General features: G+C 48.2%; 4 protein-coding genes across 10 annotated transcripts in view; 1 reads left to right on the forward strand and 3 right to left on the reverse strand.

The window, feature by feature from the left end:
* ralgps2 (Ral GEF with PH domain and SH3 binding motif 2) overlaps window positions 1-12,662 on the reverse strand; it is a 33,407-nt gene extending 20,745 nt beyond the window's left edge. For 2 of the 6 annotated variants that reach the window (XM_078107809.1, XM_078107806.1), the window contains exons 1-9: window positions 12,464-12,662; window positions 6,836-6,926; window positions 6,633-6,756; window positions 6,442-6,549; window positions 4,519-4,569; window positions 2,093-2,176; window positions 1,398-1,487; window positions 1,232-1,324; window positions 151-277 (exon numbers count right to left, since the gene is read on the reverse strand). In XM_078107809.1, the coding sequence (XP_077963935.1) occupies window positions 151-277; window positions 1,232-1,324; window positions 1,398-1,487; window positions 2,093-2,176; window positions 4,519-4,569; window positions 6,442-6,549; window positions 6,633-6,692 (613 nt within the window). In that variant the 5' untranslated portion in view covers window positions 6,693-6,756; window positions 6,836-6,926; window positions 12,464-12,662. Of the gene's footprint in view, window positions 1-150; window positions 278-1,231; window positions 1,325-1,397; window positions 1,488-2,092; window positions 2,177-4,518; window positions 4,570-6,441; window positions 6,550-6,632; window positions 6,757-6,835; window positions 6,970-12,002; window positions 12,319-12,463 lie in introns of those variants that run through there. The other 4 variants (XM_078107811.1, XM_078107807.1, XM_078107810.1 and 1 more) reach the window with 2 other exon arrangements.
* A 2,467-nt stretch (window positions 12,663-15,129) lies between these two features.
* Window positions 15,130-17,654, reverse strand: coa7 (cytochrome c oxidase assembly factor 7). The gene is made up of 3 exons (XM_040183956.2): window positions 17,329-17,654; window positions 16,887-17,027; window positions 15,130-16,287 (listed from the first exon to the last, which is right to left on the reverse strand). Exons 1-3 carry the CDS (start codon window positions 17,432-17,434, stop codon window positions 15,842-15,844), a joined length of 693 nt encoding a protein of 230 aa, XP_040039890.2. The 5' UTR covers window positions 17,435-17,654; the 3' UTR covers window positions 15,130-15,841.
* zyg11 (zyg-11 family member, cell cycle regulator) lies at window positions 17,653-22,704 on the forward strand. Of its 2 annotated transcripts, none has more exons than XM_078107803.1 (18): window positions 17,653-18,081; window positions 18,166-18,331; window positions 18,421-18,632; window positions 18,708-19,025; window positions 19,118-19,231; window positions 19,296-19,412; window positions 19,497-19,637; window positions 19,932-20,108; window positions 20,418-20,482; window positions 20,579-20,678; window positions 20,753-20,803; window positions 20,904-21,065; window positions 21,167-21,214; window positions 21,293-21,490; window positions 21,574-21,626; window positions 21,820-21,917; window positions 21,993-22,158; window positions 22,242-22,704. In XM_078107803.1, the coding sequence occupies exons 1-18, from the start codon at window positions 18,052-18,054 to the stop codon at window positions 22,246-22,248; spliced, it is 2,223 nt and encodes a 740-aa protein (XP_077963929.1). In that variant the 5' UTR covers window positions 17,653-18,051; the 3' UTR covers window positions 22,249-22,704. The 2 variants fall into 2 exon arrangements, with proteins under 2 accessions (XP_077963929.1, XP_077963930.1); XM_078107804.1 differs by having other exon boundaries at window positions 17,665-18,081; window positions 18,711-19,025.
* A 4-nt stretch (window positions 22,705-22,708) lies between these two features.
* The window catches only part of echdc2 (enoyl CoA hydratase domain containing 2), a 6,147-nt gene continuing 2,003 nt past the window's right edge, over window positions 22,709-26,852 (reverse strand). Inside the window, exons 6-11 of the mRNA XM_040183954.2 lie at window positions 25,363-25,419; window positions 25,217-25,279; window positions 24,998-25,122; window positions 24,494-24,544; window positions 22,962-23,009; window positions 22,709-22,885 (exon numbers count right to left, since the gene is read on the reverse strand). Of these exons, the coding sequence (XP_040039888.2) occupies window positions 22,808-22,885; window positions 22,962-23,009; window positions 24,494-24,544; window positions 24,998-25,122; window positions 25,217-25,279; window positions 25,363-25,419 (422 nt within the window). The 3' untranslated portion in view covers window positions 22,709-22,807. The remainder of the gene's footprint in view (window positions 22,886-22,961; window positions 23,010-24,493; window positions 24,545-24,997; window positions 25,123-25,216; window positions 25,280-25,362; window positions 25,420-26,852) is intronic.

Here is a 26,852-nt window from a genome sequence, read left to right on the forward strand (position 1 = left end):
ATGGTTGAGATCACTCTGTGTCATGTTCTACTCCTTCATGACACGCAGTCGTTCGGGAGATGATGCTCCTCGTTCAGTGAGCCCACTGGTGAACAGCCCATGAAGATCAGAAGCTAGGAGCACAGAGTCTCAGAGTGTGATTGTGGGTACCTAGGTACGGGATACAGGACACCATGCTCTGGCTGCTGATGAAGTCCCTCAGACGCTTGTAGTTGTCTTCTTTGGACATAAGGTAGTCGAGTCGGTCAAACGTGGCCTTGTCCTTCCGACTCAGGAGCTGTGAGGAGGCGGCGGATAGATGCAGTGAGGCAGCTATGTCAGGCTAGCAGCACTAAGGCGCCACCTCCTAGTGACTAACCATTGGTTTCAACAGACATTGAACTTACTATGACTACAAATATACACAGTTAATGCTGCAGGAACATAAAAATAAACCACCAGGGAATCTTCCCACTCTTTGTAAAGGGTCAATGCTTTCTGTGGTATGACACATTTCCAGCATTACATCATTGTAGCTTTATAGCGTTAAAGGGGGCGGGAAGTAAGAGGTATGAGTAAAGGGGGCGGGAGGTAGTAGTAAAGGGGGCGGGAGGTAGGAGGTAGGAGTAAAGGGTGTAGGAGGTATGAGTAAAGGGGACGGGAGGTAGGAGGTAGTAGTAAAGGGGGCGGGAGGTAGGAGGTATGAGTAATGGGCGTTGGAGGTATGAGTAAATAGGGGTATGAGTAAAGTGGGCGGGAGATAGGAGGTATGAGTAAAGGGGGCGGCAGGTATGAGTTAAAGGGGCAGGAGGTATGAGTAAATAGGGGTATGAGTAAAGTGGGCGGGAGGTAGGAGTAAAGTGGGCGGGAGGTAGTAGTGAAGGGGGCAGGAGGTATGAGTTAAGGGTGTAGGAGGTATGAGTTAAGGGTGTAGGAGGTATGAGTTAAGGGTGTAGGAGGTATGAGTTAAGGGTGTAGGAGGTATGAGTTAAGGGTGTAGGAGGTATGAGTAAATAGGGGTATGAGTAAAGGGAGGAGGTATGAGTTAAGGGGGCAGGAGGAGGTAGGGGGCAGGAGGAAGGAGGTATGAGTAAATGGGGTAGCAGAGATCAGGTTCTGATGACATAGTAATGGTGGGAGCTGGTTTTCAGAGCCTTGGTTTGGGGGTCCAGTGTACTGGTTCAGGTCTACGTGACGTCCTGGTTCAAGATAACCTCTACCAAAGCAGACGCCCCCTTGTAAAGGAACTCACCGCCCAAGTCTTGCTCAGCCTGAAGATGGGGGCGCTTTGTAGCGCCGACACCACGGCCATGACGGCGTGGAGATTGTTCATGTCGCACAGTTTCTAAGGGGGGAAAAAAGAGGAGTCATCACACGGGACCTCCAGCTGGGAGCTGTGTGAAGTCCTGTTTGTGTACCTTGGCGGTGCGGATGTACACACTCAGAACCTCCGCTCGGATTTTCAGCGTCTGAGCATGGAGGATCTCCCGAACAACCCAGAAGCTGGTCTACAAGACAAATAAAGACAAGAAGTCACAACTCTGGTGTGCTTCTCTCAAAGAGGGTTTGAGTCCAGACTGGAGGAAAATCCAGATGATTCCAACAGATTACATAACACATATTTGCCTTAACTCTGAATGTGTCAACCCAGGGGGAAGAAGTGTGCGCGCACACACACACACACACACACACACACACACACGAGGGCTTTGAAGCCACAGACGTCTGCACACTGTGTCCTTATATGAGGTACCATTAAATAAGGGGGGGGGGGGGGCACCACTGATAGTCTCCGCTGCTCTCGACACAAGGACACGTGCATCTGAAATCACCGTCTGGGTCCTGCTACGAGTTTCCACGGCAACACATTCTTGTGAGATGGTCTCATGTTTGTGCTGGATGACCGTGAAGTGGGCGTTGAAGGGGGCCGGGCAATAACCCTGGAGGGGGATCAAAGGCTCGGGTGCCCCCTGACATCATTGCCCACAGCTTCCTGTTGGTGATGTCACAGGGCAGCACGCCGTACGCACTCTCGTACACGTTGCATTGACACATATTAATGACTTCTGGAGAGGATCCAGGTGATTGACGGCTCGTAGGAGAGGGTCCTCACCTGGTTGAACCTGCGAGTGAAAGCCACCACGTTGGGAGAAGAGCTGTGTTTCTCCTTCTTGTTCCAGCCACAGCTTGACAGCTCCTGAAGGAGGGAGGGAGGTGAGGCTCATCTAGATTAGATTCAACTTTATTGTCACTGCACAGGGTACAAGTACTGAGGCAACGAAATGCAGTTTAACATCCAACCAGAAGTGCAAAGTAGCAAAAAGTGCAGAGTGTGTGCATATGTAAAGTGTAATAAGTGAATAAATAGATATGTACAGTAAGAAATGGATATACAATAACAGTGCAAATGTTCAGTGGCTGGAGGAGGGTGTGTGGCAGTCAAGCCAGGGTGGAAGTACAGTCACTGAGGGAGATGTGTGCGTGTTATATATATATATATATATATATATATATATATATATATATATATATATATATATATATATAAGGAGTGTTACTAGTCTGATGATCCAACTCTTTAATTGACTCCATTCCTAAATGTGTCCAAGATCCGCACAAAAACACAAGGATTCAACCTACTAACTTTCCCCTGAGTCAGAGATAACATTGAAAAAGCTTTGATTTCACCAATATATGATCGGATGTTATTCAAAAATAAGTAGCGTTTTAGAGAAGACAGAGAAGTTGACCGCGGAAACGAAACAGCCGCCAGCTGCAGTCAGTTACATCAAGATGGAGCTTTTAGCATTGGAAGTAGAACGAATTACTCCACGTGTCAAACAGAAAGGGGGCGAGTGGCAAACGGACCACTTAGGCACCGCTATGCTAAGCTAGCTGCTAGGCCAAGCTAGCTGGAAGGGTTGCTAGTTCAATATGTTCCACCAGGTGGAATTCTGCCTCCAAAATCATCAAATGTGTGTACTTTTGTGTTTAAAATTATTCACAGTTAAACAACAGTGTCTAAAAGTGTACTTGTAAGATTTAGTCAGAAAAACCAAACAAATATTCTTTAAAAACAACAATTCATTAATCGCCATTAAGTTAGTTTAGTAAATTCGTTTTTTTATCTATTCACAGCCCGAATGTATTGTAGTAAAAGTCACATTGTATTCTAAAAAGAAAAACTTTAAAAGAGTAAAACTCTGTAAAAAGGGGAATCTGCCACAGTGTTTTATGAGCACAGAATTTCAAGGTCCAGTTATTCTCTAGAACTCACGTCTTATTTCCTCTCAGTTCTTCCCTCCCAATTCCCCCCAGAACTGAATGTGGAGCATAAGGTCCTTAGCCTAAGTCACTAAATCACAAACCTGTTGTGATGAGTGAGTGTCGGAAACAAAAAGGGACTCCAGACTTTCTTTTCCTGAGATTTTTAGTTCATTTTTCAATTAACCAACAGCCAACAGTGATTATGATATTACAAAAAGAGAAACATCTGGTTCTTTAAAGGGAAGTCAAAGCTTTGACTTGAAGCTGCATTCTGTGCAGTGACCAGCAGGGGGCGAATCCTCTGCTCCCATAGACGTCTATGAGGAAATGACTCTACTTCTCTGTAGTGACCAGCAGGGGGCGACTCCTCTGCTCCCATAGACGTCTATGAGGAAATGACTCTACTTCTCTGTAGTGACCAGCAGGGGGCGACTCCTCTGCTCCCATAGACGTCTATGAGGAAATGACTCTACTTCTCTGTAGTGACCAGCAGGGGGCGACTCCTCTGCTCCCATAGACGTCTATGAGGAAATGACTACTTCTCTGTAGTGACCAGCAGGGGGCGACTCCTCTGCTCCCATAGACGTCTATGAGGAAATGACTCTACTTCTCTGTAGTGACCAGCAGGGGGCGACTCCTCTGCTCCCATAGACGTCTATGAGGAAATGACTCTACTTCTCTGTAGTGACCAGCAGGGGGCGACTCCTCTGCTCCCATAGACGTCTATGAGGAAATGACTCTACTTCTCTGTAGTGACCAGCAGGGGGCGACTCCTCTGCTCCCATAGACGTCTATGAGGAAATGACTATATAAAATCCAGCAGCGTTGAGCTGAGGTGTGTCCTCAGCAGGTTGAAGCGAACCTTCCTAATAGTCTCTTCGGAAGCAGATGTGTTGAGCCGAGCCTCAGCGCACTAGTCACATAAGTCCCATTCTGATGCTCCCTTTGACTCCAGCAACTTGTCTTCATCACGTACCTGTAGGCAATGAGTGGCCGCCATGTGATTGGCTGATTGGCAGTTTGTGTTAACAAGCAGTGGAACAGGGGAACCCAATGAAGGGGCCGGTGAGGGTCCCTCAGCGCCTTCAAATCCATATTAAAAGGCTTTTCTGCTTCTTTTGGACTTAAATTGCCCGTTTCTGCATTTCAGAATGTTGGTACTCTTAAACTACATTGCAAATTTTATTATGTTTTTCTAACATTGTCTTTTTACGACTGGAACAAGCACGCACATGCATACAGACACGCACACGCGTGCACACACACACTTACCTCTGGCTGGATGGCTTTGAACACGGGGGAGTCCATGAGCGTGATCTGTCCCTGAAGGAGACAAAGCACAAGACTGTTCACATGAGGTCTACATTTAGGCAAAATCCCCCCCGATGGCCTCAGACTTTGAGACCCCCGTGGATTGTGTGAGGCTGCGTCTCATTTGCCCCCCAGGCTGCTCATCACCTCTGCTGTCGGCTAAGGACGCAGCGCCCAGTACGTCCCATCATGTGATAATATATAGAAATGTTATAGAATATAGAATATCCACGGTTTACTAAATCACTGAGGTCACATGACGTTAACTCCCCCCCATAAAGCCCCTGACCCTCTAACCTGAGTCCCACCATGTTCCCCTTCTTATGAACATCAACGTACCAACACACATTTATAACAAACACACAACGAGCAGCTCGTCTGTACTTGTGAGTGAAATCTTTCACCCTTTGTACATACTTCAGTTTACTGAACTTTATACTTCATATTAATCAACAGAAATGGATCAAAGTTATGAACCTGAAACATCACTTTAAGTCATAATGTTACAAACGACACTTATTTAGTGTCCATTCTGCTCCATGTAGATTTCATAGTGTACATGTAGATATACTCATATATAATATATATATATATATATATATATATATATCCACTTCTGGTTAGATGCTAAACTGCATTTCGTTGTCTCAGTACTTGTGCGCTGTGCGATGACAATAAAGTTGAATATAAAATGATAACTTGACATCTAGTTGTGTTTGAGGAAGCAGCATCACGCTGAAAGGCCGATGTGTGTGGTGACATTCAGCTTCTATAGTTTCTACATATGCTGTAATATCTTAAGTTAAATTAACTGTATATGCAAGAAAAGAAAAAAGTCACACAAGTTAATAAATGTGTTTTCTGCTGTGGTTTTTATTGAGCGTTTTCTCTGCCTTAAGTTTACGATGTCACTTTTAGCTGAAAGTAAAAGGCGTAACGGATTAAATTTAAAATAACCAGAAGCTGTTCCGCCCCAACCTGAAATCCATCCTGCTCAATTAAGTGAAACAGAAAGATTCTCTATCTGCATTTCTGTGTTTCACCTTTTAACTGTCAAGCGCAGCAGGTCAGTCTACGCGGTCTTTGTAGACCAGAAGGCCGGGTCATCGTGAGGCTGCAGCCCACCGAATGAGACACAGCTTTTGAGTCCTTTGTGAACCCTGTCGAGGGAATTACCCACAAGGCGCAGTGTGACGTTAAAACCAGTGGAAGCTTAAAAGGGTTCGTATCAGAATGTGTAGATTTAAAAACATCAAGGAGTAACGATCAAATGTCCGATCAAACAATATTTATTTATTTCATTTTGTTCCCATTAAATTTGGATAAAATCAGTAAAACATTCAAATGAACTGAATCAAGACGTTCAAATCGGACTAAAAGTATGAAATCAGTCGTAAATCAGATTTTGTGACGTTGTCATGGTGACATGTGGCAAAAAAGTGCCACTTTAGGCCCTCGCAGACTCTGACCGGGTGACCTCAGTGACGCCCTTGGGGGTCAGAGGTCAGGGGCAGTGTGGGACACTGGATTAGGCCTTAAACCGTTAAAGATGGCTTTAGTACTTTAGATGTTCTGAATGACTCATTTTATTGGACTGGACCGTCATTGAACATGATGTAACATGGGAGATGTTCAATGGAGAGTCAACAGTCCGGGGGGGGGGGGGAGAGAGAGAGAGAGAGAGAGAGCGCCCTCTGGTGGTGAACGGTGCTGAGAGGAAAGAAAAGATTATCATCTTTTTAAAAGGCGAGCAAGGTCTCACTCATTAGTCCACATTATACCGGTGAACCCTCAAACACATCGTGATGGAAGCTCTATCCTCCCTAGTCAGCTGGTCTGTGCTCGCCGACCATGAGGCCGTTTAACCACGAAAGCTTCACTCACCGCGTATTCTTCTGGCGTGACCTTCAGCACGTCGAACACAACGGCGTCAAAACTCTTCTTCAGGTCCGAGGAGCCTTTATCGCTGAGAGACCCTGAGCTGCTGCTCTTCTACAACACAAGAAGAAGTGTGAAGAAGCAGCCATTCGTGTCCACGTGTCATTGCACGCTGTGTAAACTGGGCGGGGTCTCACCTCAGAGACCGGTGCAGCGGGGGCGGTGATGCCCGAGTGGCCATCTGGGAGGTCCATCATTCCCACAGCATCTAGCTCTACAGCACGAGAGCGATCATCATCCTCAGAAAAGCCCCCCGGCCCTCTGCGCATACATATATTTAGTAATGTCCACACACACACACGCACACGGGTCAGCAGCAGGACCGCGGGTCCAGACTCACCAGGTGTGTGTGTGTGTGTCAGATGCTCATGGTGTCTGAGGGGAGCTCAGTCCTGGTTCTGGAGTCGGGACCCGTTGCTCTCAGGCTGCGGCTGTGAGAGATGAACAGAACAGGAATCCACATTATCTAGAAGCCTGGAGGGGATCGGGGGGGATAGAGGACAGAGGTAACCATGACAACGCACACATCTGTCCACTCAAGCAGCTGCTCATCTTGACATCAGCACCCATTATTATATTTACCTAGTTAGTAGTACGATTTGTATTTTGGTTTGATTCTGCATCCCCTTGTAGTCTAAAGTGGTCCCTTCAGAACCCCCCCCCCCCCGGAGCGAGACCTCTCAGACGCGGTTCTTCCGTCACGACAGAGACCGCTCCATTACTAGTTAAAGGTTCCTTTTATCATCTGTTCAATCTCTTTGGAACTAATTAAATTAAGGACAAAGTTGAGCAGCTGCTCCACAGGACTCCCATCATGCACTCTGCCTCCAAGCCTCTGAGGTGCAGTGCCTCACATTAGCCAGCAGGTGTCCCATTACGCTGAGGGATCAACGGCTGAAGAAGACTAAATCGGGTGAAGGTTAATATTTAAATAGTTAATAGCGGGACAAATAGCAGATGTACGTTAAACGTCTGATGTCACAACAGCAAACGTTCTCTCAGTGATCATCTCAGAGCAACAATACGTCTGAGCTGGTTCGACTTCACAACTCAGAAAATCCATCAACGTGTCAACGACACATGAGCTAAGTGCGAGCTAAAGCACAACGAGGTTCTTCACACATCAGGTGAGAACAACGGAGCGTGTAGGAGCTTGTGCCGGTGACTCAGACGTTAGCGATCATATTCCAGGGCTGAACCAATCAGAGTGAGCAGTAAATGTACCACAGCGGCCCTTTAATGATCCTTGAATGGCTTATGAGACTATAAAATAATGGAACCAAGAGACCAACATTTAGTCAAAACCATTCACTGATATTAATCGGAATCTGATCTTGGGTCTGTTTTTACCTGGAAGTCTAGTCACACCTCCCCAAGGAAGACTATTGATCTCACAATAGTGGTGTGTGTGTCACCTCATTAACATGTTACCGGTGTGTGTGTGTGTGTGTGTGTGTGTGCGTCAGGTTCTCAACCTGTTTGTGAAGGTAGTAAAGCTTTAACTGGGCGGATGAATGCATGCAACCAGTAGACTAAAGGCCGCGGGGCTACTGGTTGCCATTGGTTCCTGACTTCCGACCTTTTGGTGATAACAGCTACGATTGTGATGCACTTGTATCAGAGAATGAGTACAGCCAATGATTTTACTTTAGTTTGAGCAGATTGTTAAACACAAGAGAAGCTGAAAAGTGTTGAGCTCAGATCATAAATACATCATACGATGAGGGGTCACTCCGCGGCGTCGGCCTGGAGGTCGGGACGCCGTTCACCCTCTTCAATCTTCTGACTGCACCACAGCAGGAACCCGGAGGTCAGCAAACTCACACAAGAGGAGCCGCTTTCTGCACAACTTCCTCTGCTGCTCTAAAGGCGCATTGCTCAATAGCCGAGGCAGCGCTGAGCCTGTGCATGTCTGCAGGGAGATTCAGTGCATTATCCTTTTTATAGTCCTTCATCTTCTCACACAGGCAGTCAGCTGATGAAGCTCACGTCCACAACACCCACTTTCCCCCAGAGCCAAGCCGACGAGGCCCTCACGTAACGTCCTTATCGAAACACACACTGAGATAAGTAGCTTTGACCGTGCCTCGGAGGAACAGTGTGACGTCATGTGGCTTTGCTGATCCATCTGTGCCGAACGGCTGTGCCAGACGTGGGGTTACCACGGCAACCGGGCCACACCGAGCACCGGCCGGAGGTCACATGGAGAGAGGAAGCTTAATGCGGAAAACAACGCCTCCAGAATGTGTATCGTTCACATAGAAAGGGAAGCAGTGTGTGGACTGCTACTCCCAGAATGCACCTGGGAACAGGAATCTTCTCTCCCGCTTATCCTTAGTGGGTTGCGAGGGGTCACGACAACAGACGGGGTCTGGTCTGGACTGGTCTCCATTTAGTCCCAGGGCTGACACAGAGACCACAACAATCACCAGTTAACCCCCCGAGTCTGTAGAACCCACGCAGACTCGACCCAGAGGGGCTGGGGGGGAACTGGAGCAGAGGAAACATGGACCCAGAGAGGCCGGCGGTGTGGACTCCCTGACCGCGTTTCATCCCACTCACTTGTTAACACTCGCCGCTGAGGGCGAGACGTTTACCTGCTTCGCCCTTCTGATGGTTTTCTTCCAGCTCCCCGAACCTTTGGGAGCTCACTCCAGAGACGCTTTGTCTCTGCCTTCATGAGGAAAGACAAGTAGCAGGACAAGAAGACTCAGACCACGAGTGTAAATGTTTCTCTGGGGATTCAGTACCACGAGCAGCAGATCAGAAGACGTAGAAAGGAAGGATCACAAACATATTCCCCTTTGACTTGTGATGGAGAACAGCATTTGGAAGTCATGACGTTTTATCCACCCACTGAATCAGACAATGATTTCAGAAGCATTGACATATCTCAACAAAAAGTAACACCGGACAGTGACGGACAGGAGGTTTGGGAATTAATTAAAGCTTCCAAAATATTACGGTACCCGATAATTACGATACTGGAATATTTATCTATGATAGTAATAAATTAAGCGTCTGTAAGGTTCCCTTTTTTACTGTCTGTGGGATAAACAATGCTTCATTTACATACTAACTACTTTACTACTTCACCAATATAGAGTTTGATATTCTCACATTCATATTTGATCTTAATTCATGGAATAATTATTTTTCCTTAACTAAAAATGAAAAGAATTAGGTGAAGATCCACAAGCATGGGCCTATTGTATCAAGTGTGTATTATTTGATAGAATTCTGTGTGCCTGCTGACCTCATGATCATAAAGGCATGTATATATTTCTGCTGGACTATTCAGTAACTTATTTGTGGTCTTGCTTTGTCTTGTGTTGCACTTGCTTGATGTTTGACTGTTAGTTAATAAAGTTGGTCGGTTCCCGGTTAGGAAAGTTGTTGTCAAGTTAGCCAACGAAGCTACAGGCTGCCAACTCTCACGGTTTCCCCGTGTGACACACGTGTTTGCATGTTTTCACACACGCTAAAAAATCCACGCTGGTTCATCTCCAACCTCGCCGATGGTAAACAGCGCATCTGTAACCCGATAACTTACAGCCCGTCGGCCACAACAACATTACAAAGAACCGGACGCGAGAGCACTTAATACTAGCATCAATGTCCAAGCGTGTTATAACAAGCTAGCTAACGCAGATAACGAGATGGCTTGCTAGCAGCTAAACTAGCAAGTCAACAATTTTCGTAACACAGACAAACATCCATCAGACGTCCTCTTTCACATCCTCTTTCACAAACGTCCTCTTTTATCCGGACATTTCCCCTTTTCGAAGACCTAAAAAATGCGTCCGGGTAAAAGAGGACGTCTGAACCAGGCTAAGGCTACTCGTGTTGGGCTGTAAGTGGGTAGGCTCTCTGAAAGTGTTCCCTTCCTTTGCCTGGTGGATTTGAAGCAGGTCTTACAGACGGGTCTGTGTGTGTCGATGGAAAGCAGTCTGCTACATGAGGACACGTCTCCCTGATAACTCGCTGTGAGGGACGGCTTCATGTTGCACGTTTGAGAGCTGCGCAGTCAATGTCTGCAGGCAGCCTGACAGGGAGCGAACGGATTGCACAGCGGTACAAAAAATATTCATACTCGTATCGTTTTCAATCACGGTACCGTACCGGTACACCGGGCAACATTACTCAAGAGTGACATGCAATAGCCCCAGGATCAATAATTGGGGGCGGGGGTGTACTGTATGGTTAATAAAATGATTAATTAGATCGATGTTTTAATAATTAAAACTTCCATATCTGTATAGATAGCCTGTATATGGAACTTCAAGACAGTTTTGCTTATGTGATCTACTGTAACACGTTAGGGATCATACCATCTACAGTGAGGCGTTACGGATCATACCATCTACAATAACGGGTTATGGATCATACCATCTACAATAACGGGTTATTGATCATACCATCTAGAGTGAGGCGTAACGGATCATACCATCTATAATAACGCCTTACGGATCATACATCTACTGTGAGGCGTTACGGATCATACCATCTATAATAACGGGTTATGGATCATACCATCTACAGTGAGGCGTTACGGATCATACCATCTATAATAACGGGTTATGGATCATACCATCTACAGTGAGGCGTTACGGATCATACCATCTATAATAACGGGTTATGGATCATACCATCTACAGTGAGGCGTTACGGATCATACCATCTATAATAACGGGTTATGGATCATACCATCTACAGTGAGGCGTTACGGATCATACCATCTATAATAACGGGTTATGGATCATACCATCTACAGTGAGGCGTTACGGATCATACCATCTATAATAACGGGTTATGGATCATACCATCTACAGTGAGGCGTTACGGATCATACCATCTATAATAACGGGTTATGGATCATACCATCTACAATAACGGGTTATGGATCATACCATCTACAATAACGGGTTATGGATCATACCATCTACTGTAATGCGTTACGGATCATACCATCTATAATAACGGGTTATGGATCATACCATCTATAATAACGGGTTATAGATCATACCATCTATAATAACGGGTTATAGATCATACCATCTATAATAACGGGTTATAGATCATACCATCTACAATAACGGGTTATGGATCATACCATCTACAATAACGGGTTATGGATCATACCATCTACTGTAATGCGTTACGGATCATACCATCTATAATAACGGGTTATGGATCATACCATCTACAGTGAGGCGTTACGGATCATACCATCTACAGTGAGGCGTTACGGATCATACCATCTATAATAACGGGTTATGGATCATACCATCTACAGTGAGGCGTTACGGATCATACCATCTATAATAATGGGTTATGGATCATACCATCTATTGTAATGCGTTACGGATCATACCATCTACAACAACGGGTTATGGTTGTCTATTGTCATGTTCAGGCTACCGGTACCGCTCCGGGGCAGCTCATTGGGCGGTGAAGCCCTGGAGCAGAGCGCGTACAGTCAGTAGGTTATGGATGTTTGGGCTTACGGTTCTACCGGGACGGTCCGGGACAGTAGAGACATCAGGCCACCCAGCTCTCCGCCACATTAGCATGCTGCAGACAGCCGCTAGCTTGATTCACGGCGCTAACGGCTTTGTGAGGGAGCGCGTGATTTATTATCACGGTGATGTCAAACTCCGCAGCGCGTGGTGGGGGGGACCCGTGCCCTCACGTGGGTGGAGGAGGAAAACCAAATAACGTCGGAGATAAACCGGTTCAACCAGCAGCACTTAACGTTATATGCTCACAACAACAGGGCGAGTCCCAGTGTCGCTTTCCTCGCTTGTTCCCGCCTCTTGATGGACGATCCACTTTGATAACGGAACGTACTGCGTGTCAAAACAAACCCATCCAACCCGAGCTCGGCGCTTAACGTTAGCTAGCTACATCGATGGGAGGCTCTACGTGATGTTCAGACGATAACAAACTTCCTTGTTGTGTTACTCACCGAAGTTGTCCGTGTTCCTTATTCTTCTGATTTTCCAGTGGGCACATCCGGGACACGGCTAACAGTTTTTTAATGCTAACGTTCGGAACGAAGCGCCTCAACAGCTGTGTTCTGTTTTCAATGAGCGTAGAGGGGCGGGGCTAAAGGACGGTTCCTCCCACCGACTCACCGTTCAACTCCATCCACTTTATTTGGTTATAGCCGGAAAACCCCCAAACAACAATTTGTCTCAGTAGTTTCCCTACAGAAAAGTATTTTACAGTTCCTTTAGAGACAGAAATTAATTATGACTCATTCATTTTTAGAGGAAATGTCTGTCTCTAAGGGGACTCTAATATCTTCTATTTGGGGAACTCTTATGTAAGATAAGATAATAGTTATTCGTCTGTAATGGAACTATAATATCTTTCTCTTTTGAGTATTTTAGCTCTATGCTACATTTTGCACTACATGATTTGTCAAATAAATGTTACCTTTGACATTGACATATTAGCATGTACTTGTAACTGACGCAGTACTATCTTATCTATCCAGTAGTACACAAAGTTAATCAAACTGTCTCCGTAATGAATAAAATGCTTTTCAATGTATTTGTTAGTGATACAAACAGATATTACATACTTACATCTATATTACTGTTTTTCTCAGTTGATTTGGTAGATTTCTCAAATTATCTTCGATATTTTCAAAACAGTACGTGCATTTCTCAAAAGAATTTGTACAAATAGCAAAACACCATGTTAATAATGGCACAATAATCACACCTTAGTCTTATGTGGAAGTTTGATTGCAAGAAACTGACAAGATTCACATTCACGCTTTTACAGTTTGTGCTGTAATTTGTTGACAGACATGTCAATGTGATACAGAAAGGAAAAGGCATCACTGCACAGCACAAAGAACCTGATCACAGAATGCTGTTACATTACATTAGTGTTCTCTTCCTACACCTCCTGATGTTCTGTTGGGCCTCAGATTCTCATCCACATCACAACGAATATCTTCTCCTGCGGTGCAGCGTGGAAAGAACCGTTTTGTAGCTGCAGCCGTGTCTCAAAGTCTCTAGGCTGCATCCTTAAGGACGCATATCAGGAATCAGGGTGTTATAGTCAGTCAGTGGGGGACCGGCTCTGTTGATGAGTAACCTCCGACGGGAAGAAACTGTTGGTGTGGCGGGAGGTCGTAGTCCTGATGGACCTCAGCCTCCTGCCAGATGGAAGGGGCACAAACAGGTTCTGTCCGGGGTGAGAGGGGTCGGCTACCATCTTTGTAGCTGCTTCAGAGACCTGGAAGCGAACAAGTCCTGCAGGGACGGCAGATTGCAGCCGATCAGCCTCTCTGCAGAGCGGAGGACACGCTGCAGCCTGCCCTTGTCCTTGGCTGTGGCTACAGCGTACCAGACGGTGATGGAGGAGCAGAGGATGGACTCCATGATGGCCGTGTAGAAGTGGACCATCATCGTCTTTGGCAGGTTGAATCTCTTCAGCTGCCTCAGGAAGAACAACCTCTGCTGAGCCTTCTTGGCGTCACTTCTGCTGCGACTCGTCTGTCCCAAACCGTCGTCCTCCGATCGAGGTGGAGGGACGCGGTCCTCCAGGACCTGGTTTGGTCCACGAACAAACTGTTTCTTCCCGTCGGCAGTCGGGCTCATCAACAGAGCCGGTCACTGACTGACTCTGACATCCCACACGTCACTTTCTCTTCACTGGTGCGCTTTATTTTTAATTTTTAACTTTTTCAACTTTTATTCCTTTATTTTAAACTAACACATCCTTATATTTCATTCCTCGTGCACTGTTGTCTTGTCGTCCTGTCTGCTGTTAAGTTACAAGTTACATTCCTTGTATGTCTGACGTATTACGACATTAAATGTTTCCTGATCCTGAAGTGGAGTTCTGAACCTCTCATCAAGGAATATTACTGTTACCGTCGGCCCTTCTGAGACGAGAAGTCATAAAGAAGCAACTGGCTTGAGTGTAAAATTATAAAGAATTTAATAACTAACAGAAGAACATTGTTTGGGCAGTTGTTCCTGTGCCGATGTGAAGGTTTGGGGACAGAGGATGTCGTATGTGTACAGACTGTAAAGCTCTCTGAGGCAAATTTGTAATTTGCAATTTGGGGCTCTACAAAATGAAATGAATTGAAGTAATAAGCAATATAGTTTGACATGAAATGAAGTATAGTGTAATATTATTTTGCCAAATAGAGAAGTCCCCTCATCCAGCTCGAAGGCCTCACATGACTCCTCCTGGCTCCATCTGGGATCCCTCGCTGACCTGATTAATACTGCAGCACATTCAATGATCTCACCTTTGGCTTAAAGCTTCTTCATGTAAACATAATATAGGATGCATAATAATATCATCTAATAGCTAGTACGCTTATAATAACACATCTTAAATCATCATTCTCACATTTTAACCATTGTGTCTAACTCACTTCTTCATGGTCGTACATCGTTTGCTCATCGCTACCTGACAGGAGAAAAAACATCAAAAACATTCTCTGCCTCTTCCTCTGTTTTGCCTCCCAACTCCTCTTCCTCTTCTCTCTGGCTGTTGACTCTGTGCAATTCCTGGTCCTTCTTTTGTCAGACATATAATATATATTTGGCATTTGATGGTTCATGAGACGCACCTCTGTTAAAGAAAGATTCACCTGAAAGCAGTTTGCTAATTTAAGTCCAATGGAAATGTATAGAAATACATTTCCTTGTTCCAATGCATGAAGAGACTTCTGCGATGTGCTAGTGCCTAAATGTTAAGGAGTGTGAGACTATTCACCATAATACATTTTGATCAACATGACAATGTAGAAACAGCAGAGAATTGTACCATCTGACCTCATCATGACCATCTGGACAGATGCACCAAAGCATTTGCAACTTGTTCAAAGAAATGAGAAGCTACTTTTTTGATGCACAAGTGACACAATGATGTGAAGATTGAACAGGTAGTTTAGAGAATTTCAATTCTAATCTGAGAAATGTACCAAAGCGACTGTAATATGACACTCAGAGGGACTAATCTGCATAATGAATACTCTCAATTCTTTAAGTTTAACTATTCTAATAACAAAATTAAATTGACGAGTTTGGAAAAACATTTGTTTCTTCACTAAGTGCTTGAGATCGATCATTTAACATTTTGCGTAATAACAAACACAATGATGATGAAACATAGTTTTAGATAACGGTCGATGCACACGACAACGTGATGACATCACACCCTAACTACCAATCACAGTCCTTCTAACGGCATTACACGTGTTCTACAGAACCCTGAACGTGACACAAACAGACACGGCGCCGCGCGGCGAAGTGCTTCTGTTATGGAACCTCTTACGCCGCCTGAGGTCGACTCTTAAGGGTCTCGTTCACTCCCCGAACTTGAGCTGCCGGTCCTTCTGCAGCCCGTGCAGCGCCCTGGCCCGCTCCTTCAGCTGCTCGGCCTTCTTCTCGTCCTTCGGCGTGCCGTCCCCGAGCTTGTACATGCGGCTGGCGTTGGCGCAGCCCCACACGTGTCCCAGCTCGCAGGCCCTGTCGGCGTAGCGCAGCGCCTGCTTCATGTCCGGGGCCAGGCCCTTGGCGTTGCCCTCGATGAACAACGCGCTGAGGTTGAAGCAGGAGGCGGCAAAGCCGCCGGCACAGGCCTTCTCGTAGTACTGACGGGCCACCGCCACGTCCGCCCCCCCCTCGTGGGCCCGCCCGTCGTGGGCCAGCAAGCCGACGTTGTGGCACGCGTCGATGGACTTCTTCCCGGTGGAGTGGCAGGAGCGCATGAAGCAGGAGTAGGCCGTCTTCAGACACTCCGTCACGCCACCTGGTGGGAGCGATTTGAACGTCACGTGAAGCTGAAGAGCAGCGCAGCAGTGGATGATATTCCTCACACACATAGCAGCACTTGTTTATGTCCACTAACATCATATATCACGTTCAGTCACGATATCACATTTTGTTGTGCGATTATTGCACCAATATTTATCGCGATAAACGATATAATTGCAATTTTCAGACCATTTTATGCCACTGATGAACATAATGACAGTATAATAGCATAGTAATAAAAGTACGCTATTTCATCGAATAAAGACTTAGAGTAGTTAGACATTAGAATCCAAATGTACATACATCCAAAATACATCCTATATAAATGAAACAAAAAGAAATATAAGTGCAAGGGACACGGAGCGGGCGAAGCGTCGGGTTCCAGAAAATGTGTCCAGCGGAAAGACGTCATTTTATCACATACTGCGACAGGCCGATAATCACAGCTGGATCACTGAAAGCCAAACAAAGCATGTGTTTCATATTGATTTTCCTACAACCTTTTTGCTACTATGTAACTTGAGTGAGTCTCTAACGTGGAGTTCACTGTGCTGGAAGGACAGAATGAGGGGCGCATGAAGCCACGCTTGGTACCTTTGCCGCTGACGTGGTACGCGCCCAGTTTATAGCAGCTCTCTCCGTAACCGTTGCTTTCACAGTTGTGCTTGAGGACCTTTGCTGCAGACTCGTAGTTCTTCTTCACCCCCTCAAAGTAGTCAGAGAGCCTCTGGCACCCTGAGAGCAACATGGAGATACGATGAGGAACACATCCAAGGCTCACAGGAACATCTCCATCAGGAGCCTCCACAAAGAACTTCCCATCATGGGGATCCACATAGGACAATACATTAGTACCCTATTCAAGGGGTAACGCCGAGCAGTAACAGTGTGCATCATAGACATCACCTTTAACATGGTACTGATGTTTATTATTAACTCGTGTTAAATATCTGCGTCTCACACATCTGTCTATACGTGTGTATTAATGAATCCAACGTTCACTCGAGTAAACGAGTTTAAAGCTAATAAAAGTTACCTTCAGGGTCGTTTTCTTTGTAGCACTGGAAGCTGTACTCTACTTCCAAATTATCCAAAAACTGCTTCACTTCCTTCTCATCTTCAAAGTTGACCAGTCCAGCCATGTTGTCCAACGTGCAGCTCGTGACCTTGGTGAGGCGCGTACGAGCGCGGTTACGAAAACGTTCCCTTAAACGAATACAATTCACAATTGACAGTCGACGTGATTACCAGTAAAATACCACTAGAATTACTAATTAAATACTTTCCCTGAGCGAACAGAAGAGCATGATCGAGCGTGTCACCCGCTCGTGGACTTTTCAGGGTTTAATAACAGGCTTCCGTAGTCCCGCCCCCTCTTCGCTAATGCACTTCCGGTGTTGTGACGGCTGTGACCTTTTGTTTACCTTTTCCAAAATAAAAAGATAATTGGCGGCCGATGGAACCCGTATTAACGCCCAGCCACCCTGGCGACGTCTTCCGTATCTCCACGCACTGCGGGGACTGGTCCACGTGCGTTTTTAAAACATGAATTCCGCCAAAGCTGCCATCTTTCGACATGTCCCCCCTCAACGGAGACGACACCAAGTGAGCTAAGAACCAGCTAGCTAGCGAACTAGCTTCTGACTAGCTAGCTGGCTTCTAGCTCCGAGCTAGCGGCTCGTCGGGCGGGTGAACACTAGTGACGGGAACTGCGTCTGCATTATTTCGGGTTTTGTTCCTGTGGTTCTGAAGACATCTGATGACGATGGCGTGTAGTTTCCTTAACACGGTGAGTGCTTCTGCCCTTTGATGACGTCATGACAACACGTGAGAGAACGCCGGACGTTAAAAGCAGCCAAACGTTTGTTTCCAGGATGACGCGTCCCCGCCGGCTCTGAGCGACCTGTGTCTGAGCCACGTGAGTCTGAACCTGGAGTGGTTCTGCGTGAAGCTCCCTGACGGGTCCTGGTGCTTCCGGGAGGCCGTGCTGTTCCCCCAAGAGCTGGCGGACCAGCTGCTGGCCAAGATGGCCACCGAAGGTAGACCCGGGGTACCGAGAGGCCACAGGAGGAGCCCTGCTTGTTGTGCTCCCAGCCCGACCGTGGTAAACGGACCCGTTCCTCTGCAGGTCTGCTCAACGACAGCACCGTGGGGGTGTTTCGGAACTGCGAGTACCTGCGGCTGAGGCGCGCCTGCATCCGTACGGCCCGCATCTCCGCCGAGGCCTTCCAGAAGGCCCTCTGCTCTCACCGGCTGCAGGAGCTGGACGCCGCCAGGGTCAACGCAGACCTCACCATTCCTGACATCCTACAGGGGCTGGCCACCAACAAGTACTGCCAGGTAACCGGGGGCTAGTTTGAAGCGCCTTCTCCATGTTGATGATTGAGCCTGGTTGAACGTCCGTCTCCTCCTCAGAAGTCCCTCCAGCGACTCGTCCTGACAGGCCTCACCATGTCCTCTCTGGAGGAACCGGCCCGGCACCGCTTCGGCCTCCTGCGGGGCCTCCGCTCGCTCTCCCTGGCCAACGTGGACTTCTACGACTCCGGGCTGGCAGACGTGTGCTCGCTGCCTCGGCTGGAGAGCCTGGACCTCTCCAACACCTCGGTGACCAACCTGAGCCCCCTGCTGGGCCTGAAGGAGCGGCTGCGCTCGCTCACTCTGCACCAGCTCAAGAGGCTGGAGATGAGCACGGCTCAGCTGCTGGGGGTCATAGGCCAGCTGGACGTGCTGCAGGTGAGCCGCCCGGTAGGAGACCTGCTGCTATCTGAGCGGTCCGTGCTGAGAAGACCCACTTGTTGTGTTCTCTACTCACACGGACAATGCAGCACCTGGACATCAGCGAAGACAAGCAGTTCACCTCCGACGTGGCTCGTCAGCTGCTCGGACAGCCGGGGATCCTGCCCGCTCTGGTGTCCCTGGATGTGTCGGGGAGGAAGCAGGTGTGTGTGTGTGTGTGTGTGTGTCACTGAAGGCACAAAGGCTAAATGTGTGTGAACGTCGCAGGTCACAGACGCAGCTGTCAAGGCGTTCGTGGAGGAGAGACCGGGGATGACCTTTGTTGGACTTCTGGCCACTGATGCTGGATTTTCTGACTTCCTCTCCGGAGAAGGAACCCTGAAGGTGGCAGTAGGCAGCTACGTTATCCTCGCAGTGCATAGAAACGCAGGTTTGCTTCAGGAAGCCGCTCCTGTGTGTGTGTGACAGGTAACAGGAGAAGTCTACGAGACCCAGATCTGCGAGGCGCTGCGGCGCTACAGCGAGCGGGAAGTTTTCGTGAGAGAAGCTCTGTTTCACCTGTTCAGCCTGACCCATGTCATGGAGAAACACCGGCCCGACATCCTCAAGGTGCTGCTGACCCTCCATCCCAACGCCATCAACTCTAATGTGTTTAATGAAAGGAATACTTCTACATACAATAGTAAGAATGCACATATAGAATATCACCGCCCACGACGGTGCTACAGAGGGACATTCTGTTCCATTCATCAGCTGCATTTCAATCCAAACCAGCAGTGATGCTCGAGGACACAAAGTAACACAACTCAGTCACTTCAGACTCAACAGTGTTTCATCCACAGACAGGGAAGAAAATGATGTAAGAAGCGTCAAAGCAACTCGTCTTCTTCGGTCTTCCCCCAGCTGGTGGTTGTGGGGATGAAGAACCACCCCTCCACCCTGAACGTGCAGCTGGCAGCGAGCGCCTGTGTGTTCAACCTCACCAAACAGGACCTGGCGGCCGGGATGCCGGTGCGCCTGTTGAGCACCGTCACGGAGCTGCTGCTGGAGGCCATGAGGACGTTCCCCAACCACCAGCAGGTACCTCCACCACGTCCAGCACCATCGCTGTCCCTGGTCTCTTATCAGCAATTGGCACAGAAAACGGTTTTTAGACACAGACTTTATTCACTAATGTCCATCAACCAAATGTTTCTATTCTTCATTCGTAAGACAAACCGCCCTGAACCAACTAGACGAGCCCCAACAGGATGGGAAGAAGTCTGAGATGTTTGAGCTTGAACCCGTTCTAGCATGCAGAATGTCGGCATGGGGAGGGACCTCTTTGTGAGCATGCAGAGATCATTACAGACCGGTGTGCACAATGACTCCTGATGTTTCCTCCTGTAGCTGCAGAAGAACTGCCTCCTGTCTCTGTGCAGCGATCGCATTCTGCAGGAGGTTCCATTCAACAGGTGAACAACTTCTTTGTACACAATCCTTGTAAAGTATATTTCAAGTCCCATGAAGTGATGGTTCTGAGTAGATGCCCCCCCACCCCCGTGTGGCAGGTTTGAAGCTGCTAAACTAGTGATGCAGTGGCTCTGCAACCACGAGGACCAGAACATGCAGAGGATGGCCGTGGCCATCATCTCCATCCTGGCTGCTAAGGTAGGTGGTGCACTGCGTCCGTGGCTGGGCGGAGGCTTTCTTCTTCGTGGGTGTTTACCACGTTTGTCCCTCAGCTGTCCACAGAGCAGACGGCTCAGCTGGGAGCAGAGCTCTTCATAGTGAAGGTATGCTTCTCTTTTGGATTGCACCAACTTCTTCGTACACAATTGGCCTTTTCATTGCTAACGTGTTCCCCCCTCACCCCCCTCACCCCTCACCCGGCAGCAACTGCTCCACATTGTGCGTCAGAAAGCCACTCAGGGGCTCGTGGACGCCACCCTCAAGTTCACGCTGAGCGCCCTCTGGAACCTGACCGACGAGTCGCCAACGACCTGCCGCCACTTCATCGAGAACCAGGGCCTGGACCTGTTCATCCAGGTCCTGGAGGTGAGCACGGTGTCCTTGTGTGGAACAGGAGAGCCCCCCCCCCCCCCCCCCCCCCCCCCCGAGCAGATTAGCAGACTCTGGTGTTCTGTCGCCCTCTGCAGTCCTTCCCCAGTGAGTCGTCCATCCAGCAGAAGGTCCTCGGGCTGCTGGTGAGTTCCCTGCTCGCTCATCACTCTCCACAGGACCCGACTACACTGACCGTACTAAGACGTCCTTACTCCGCCCAGAACAACATCGCTGAAGTGGGGGAGCTTCACGTGGAGCTGATGGTGCAGGGCTTCCTGGACCACATCAGCACCCTGCTGCACAGCCCGGAGGTGGAGGTCAGCTACTTCGCCGCCGGCATCCTGGCACACCTGACGTCCCGAGGACAGGAGGCCTGGGCTCTGAGCGGAGCGCTTCGCTCCTCCCTGCTGGAGCAGCTGGTAGGAACCCGCCGGAGCACCTGCCACGACGTGGACACGCCCACTTCTGTGTCTGACCCCTGTGTGTGTGTGTGTGTCTCTAGCATGATGTCATCATGAAGTGGCCGGCGCCCGAGTGTGAAATGGTAGCCTACAGGTGAGACGCAGCTTCTTTCTGGTAAAACCGTTTCCATAGCGATGGGGCCTTTGATTAAGCCAGAATGATGCAGACAGCAGAACGACCAGTAGACCCCCATATTTCACATTTTCGAGTCGAGGATGGACCCATAGTCGTTCTTTGTCCCAGAGACATGGTGAAGACCACTGAAGGAGTCCTCCTCTCTCTGCAGGTCCTTCAACCCCTTCTTCCCCCTGCTGGAGTGCTTTCACACCCCCGGCGTCCAGCTGTGGGCGGCCTGGGCCATGCAGCATGTGTGCAGCAAGAACGGTGAGACAACCCCCGCCCCGTGTGAGTAGTGCCCCCCCCCCCGGTATCTGCGCTCACACACTGGTGTCCCTGCAGCCGCTCGGTACTGCAGCATGCTGCTGGAGGAGGGCGGCCTGCAGCAGCTGGAGCTGGTCCACACCCACCCGCAGACCCACAGAGACGTCCGGCTGCTGGCCCACGGCATCCTGGACAGTCTGCAGCGCCACAAGGCCCGCACGGGGCAGCCCGCCCCCCCCCAGAGGTAAGCACATGTGAGGAGTTGTCATCATGTGACTGAGGCTCTGAGTCGGGATCACATCGGTCTTCTACTTTGTTCTCTTTCAGGAAGTAAAGTAATCCTCAAAGAGGGATTCAGGAAACACTACAGAGACTATTCTAGCTTTTCTTTATACACTCACACTCTATTTATTATTTGTGTGGGTTTTAAATCGAAGAGAAAAGGCCGAATCGCTCATTATCCGCATGGCTCCGTGATGGAGTCTGAACTCTCGCCTCCGGCTTCGCCATCCTCCGTTTAATCATTTTACACACTAATGCCTTTGACAACCGCGGGGGGGGGGCACCGGGTTCAAGAGCAAAGTTACTGACTACAGAGAATGATTCTGATGTTAATATAGAATATATACGGCTGTTTATCTGAGAGTTGTGATGAAGAGATTCTCCACTTACATGCTGGTGTTGTGGATCCGTATCTGACCAGCGTGTTGCTTAATCCAAGACGGAAGAAGTAAAGTGTGTTACGAGTGTCCTGTTGCTGTCTAAAATAAAAAGCATTCCCAAAACTGGAGAGGTCACGTGCATGTGTCATCTTTTTAATCCAAAGCGCACATGAACATTTAGCGAGACTTTGAGGCAAAAGGTAAAAGAAACGCTGCTTGTAGTGACGCCCACTATTCCCCCGTGTAGCGCGGAGGCCTCTTCTCCAGGAAGGCCGCCATTCCCTCCTGCCGGTCCCGTGTGGGGATGACCTGAGAACACGGGACGGGTGTTAGACAAGCAGAGGGACGGGGACGGGACGGGGGGGGAGAAAAGCAGGAGACTCACCCGAGAGTAACACATCCTCTCTATCGCCATGGCTGAGCTCATGTCCACCTGAGGAGACAAGGTCATCATATGTATGTACACGTAGGTAGATGTCAACATAGTCGTGTACACGTCGGTAGATGTCAACATATAGTCGTGTACACGTAGGTAGACGTAAACATATAGTCGTGTACACGTAGGTAGACGTAAACATACAGTCGTGTACACGTAGGTAGATGTAAACATAGTCGTGTACACGTCGGTAGATGTAAACATAGTCGTGTACACGTCGGTAGATGTCAACATAGTCGTGTACACGTAGGTAGATGTCAACATACAGTCGTGTACACGTAGGTAGATGTCAACATACAGTCGTGTACACGTAGGTAGATGTCAACATACAGTCGTGTACACGTAGGTAGATGTCAACATACAGTCGTGTACACGTAGGTAGATGTCAACATAGTTGTGTACACGTAGGTAGATGTCAACATACAGTCGTGTACACGTAGGTAGATGTCAACATAGTTGTGTACACGTAGGTAGATGTCAACATAGTTGTGTACACGTAGGTAGATGTAAACATAGTCGTGTACACGTCGGTAGATGTAAACATAGTCGTGTACACGTAGGTAGATGTCAACATAGTCGTGTACACGTCGGTAGATGTCAACATAGTCGTGTACACGTCGGTAGATGTCAACATATAGTCGTGTACACGTAGGTAGATGTCAACATATAGTCGTGTACACGTAGGTAGATGTAAACATAGTCGTGTACACGTCGGTAGATGTCAACATAGTTGTGTACACGTAGGTAGATGTCAACATATAGTCGTGTACACGTAGGTAGATGTCAACATATAGTCGTGTACACGTAGGTAGATGTAAACATAGTCGTGTACACGTCGGTAGATGTAAACATAGTCGTGTACACGTCGGTAGATGTAAACATAGTCGTGTACACGTCGGTAGATGTAAACATATAGTTGTGTACACGTAGGTAGATGTCAACATATAGTCGTGTACACGTAGGTAGATGTAAACATAGTCGTGTACACGCCGGTAGATGTAAACATACAGTCGTGTACACGTCGGTAGATGTAAACATACAGTCGTGTACACGTCGGTAGATGTAAACATACAGTCGTGTACATGTAGGTAGATGTCAACATATAGTTGTGTACATGTAGGTAGATGTCAACATATAGTCGTGTACACGTAGGTAGATGTAAACATATAGTCGTGTACATGTAGGTAGATGTAAACATAGTCGTGTACACGTAGGTAGATGTAAACATATAGTCGTGTACATGTAGGTAGATGTAAACATAGTCGTGTACACGTCGGTAGATGTAAACATACAGTCGTGTACACGTAGGTAGATGTAAACATAGTCGTGTACACGTCGGTAGATGTAAACATATAGTCGTGTACACGTAGGTAGATGTAAACATATAGTCGTGTACACGTAGGTAGATGTAAACATATAGTCGTGTACACGTAGGTAGATGTCAACATAGTCGTATATCTATACGTAAACATATGAGGTACCTCGATGCCGCGGTTCATCGCCTCCTTCGAGAGCCGCACAGCGATTGGAGCCTGAGGTGAAGACAAGAAATCATAAACTCCTGTAAGTGGCCCCTGGTGAAGAGACAGGGATGTATTGCATTGTGGGACATGTAGGAGGATTCTGAACACTTGTTGTCCATTTTACTGTAACAAAATCATCCAAAGTCCTTAAAGTTTAGAAAAGATTAATGAAACATTTGAACAAATTAAAGACTTTTTCCTCCAGAAAACAAAAACAACAGAAAAGAGAAAAACTAGCTTGTTAACTCCAGCTGTCAATCACACACACACACAAATACATGTGTGTGTGTGTGATTATTTGCGCTCCATTTCTTCACTTTACTGAGGGCATTTGAGCTGGAGTGAAAGAAATATGGAGCGACAGAAGCCTGGAGTGCGTGTGTGTGTGTGTGTGTGTGTGTGTGTGTGTGTGGGGGGGGGGCACAAGGAGATAAGTGAAGAAGAAGAAGAGGCCTCTCTAACCTGCGGCAGGATCTCTCTGGCCAGGCCGAGCGCCTCCCTGTACGCAGCGTCTCCGCTCGCGTTCTGTTCAACAGCTCGGTTCACGAGCCCCATCGCCAACGCCGTCTGTCCTCCTATACGCCTTCCTGAGGGACGGACAGTGAGGGACGGACAGGGAGGGACGAACAGTGAGGGACGGACAGTGTGACACAGCACTTCCTGTCACATGGTCACACTCACCTGTGAAGATGAGCTCTTTGGCCAGCGAGAGGCCGACGGTCCTCGGGAGACGCTGACTTCCTCCTAAAGGCCAGAGGTCAAAGGTCAAACCGCCCTCTCGATCCCAAAAAGGGCCTTTGATTCAGGATCCTGTGGTAGTGTCTTACCGGCCCCCGGGAGCAGCCCCCGCGTGGTCTCAATCAGACCCATCTGAGCGCAGCGAGCTGAGAGAGAGTTTAAAACATCCTTTATTGTTCCTCAACAAACGGTCAATCAAAGCAAAACGACATTCTGGAATAATCAATGAATCCATCTGGACTCCCCTTCAGCCGTACTCCTCCACCTTCTCCACCAGTGGGCTGCTCCCCCCCTCAGTGCTCCCCCCTCCCTGCTGAGTTTGAGGAGGATCCTCCTCAGTCTGAAGACCTCCTGCTGGGTGACGTCTCCTTCTTGCTGCCATGTCGAGCGGAGCCAGAGATCTTCTCCACGTCCTCCAGCCTGCAGGAATTCTTTCACCTGCCCCGCCCCCTACCTGCTGGTGACCGTCCCACCTGAGGAGATGCTGGTGGGCCCCACCCCGAAGAGGACTGCCCCTCCTCCTACCCCCCCTCTTTGCCTGAGAGCCTCCCCTGCTGCCCCTCGGCTTCCTCTTCAGGTGGGGGACCTTAAAGCCTGGTCCTGAGTGGAGGGTTCTTCTCCGGACAAACCCTCTCCACCACAATGGAGACACCTCATCATCTGACGTAGCAAAGCCCTCCATCCTCACCCTGATCACCAGGCGGAGAGCCGGGGCTTTGGTGAGGACCACGTGGAGACACGTGGTGTCTCATAGGAGACCTGCACCCTGAGGACAGCTTCTTCATCTGGGACACCACCTTCCTGACCCTCCTGACTGCAACAGTCAACTTTCCTCACTGCCAACATTACAGCATCAACAGGTTCCTGTAGATACATGCTGCAGAACATCAGATACGTCCCTCACTCACCAGCAGGTCTGCATGCAAAGAGCATCCACCCAGACCTCTCCCTTCACTGGTCACCAGTCTGCTCCCTTCACTGGTCACCAGTCTGCTGCCTTCACTGGTCACCAGTCTGCTGCCTTCACTGGTCACCAGTCTGCTGCCTTCACTGGTCACCAGTCTGCTCCCTTCACTGGTCACCAGTCTGCTCCCTTCACTGGTCACCAGTCTGCTCCCTTCACTGGTTACCAGTCTGCTCCCTTCACTGGTCACCAGTCTGCTCCCTTCACTGGTTACCAGTCTGCTGCCTTCACTGGTCACCAGTCTGCTCCCTTCACTGGTTACCAGTCTGCTGCCTTCACTGGTTTCAAAACATATTTGCGTACCGCGCAGTGAACAGATCAGGTCCAGTCTACATCCGTAGCCTAGTCGGACCTCCTACCCGCTACGCCTGTCGATCATCAATATATTGACTATATCGCACAATAAATGGAAATGAGCGCGATAGTTTTTAGTGCTGCGATATATTATATTCATGTTTACTACGGCTGTCGATAGATTCAAAAACAAACTAATAAATCTCATTTATTTAGCGCGATTAAACGTGTGTTTTCCTTCTAAAGACACTTCAAATCACTTCATAAAGCTTTGACTGTTGTTTAGTTGTATTCTAAATAGACATCTAGGGGGCGCTACAC

This window comes from Gasterosteus aculeatus, chromosome 8 (genome assembly GCF_964276395.1).
Source record: "Gasterosteus aculeatus chromosome 8, fGasAcu3.hap1.1, whole genome shotgun sequence".
Lineage (NCBI taxonomy): Eukaryota > Metazoa > Chordata > Actinopteri > Perciformes > Gasterosteidae > Gasterosteus > Gasterosteus aculeatus.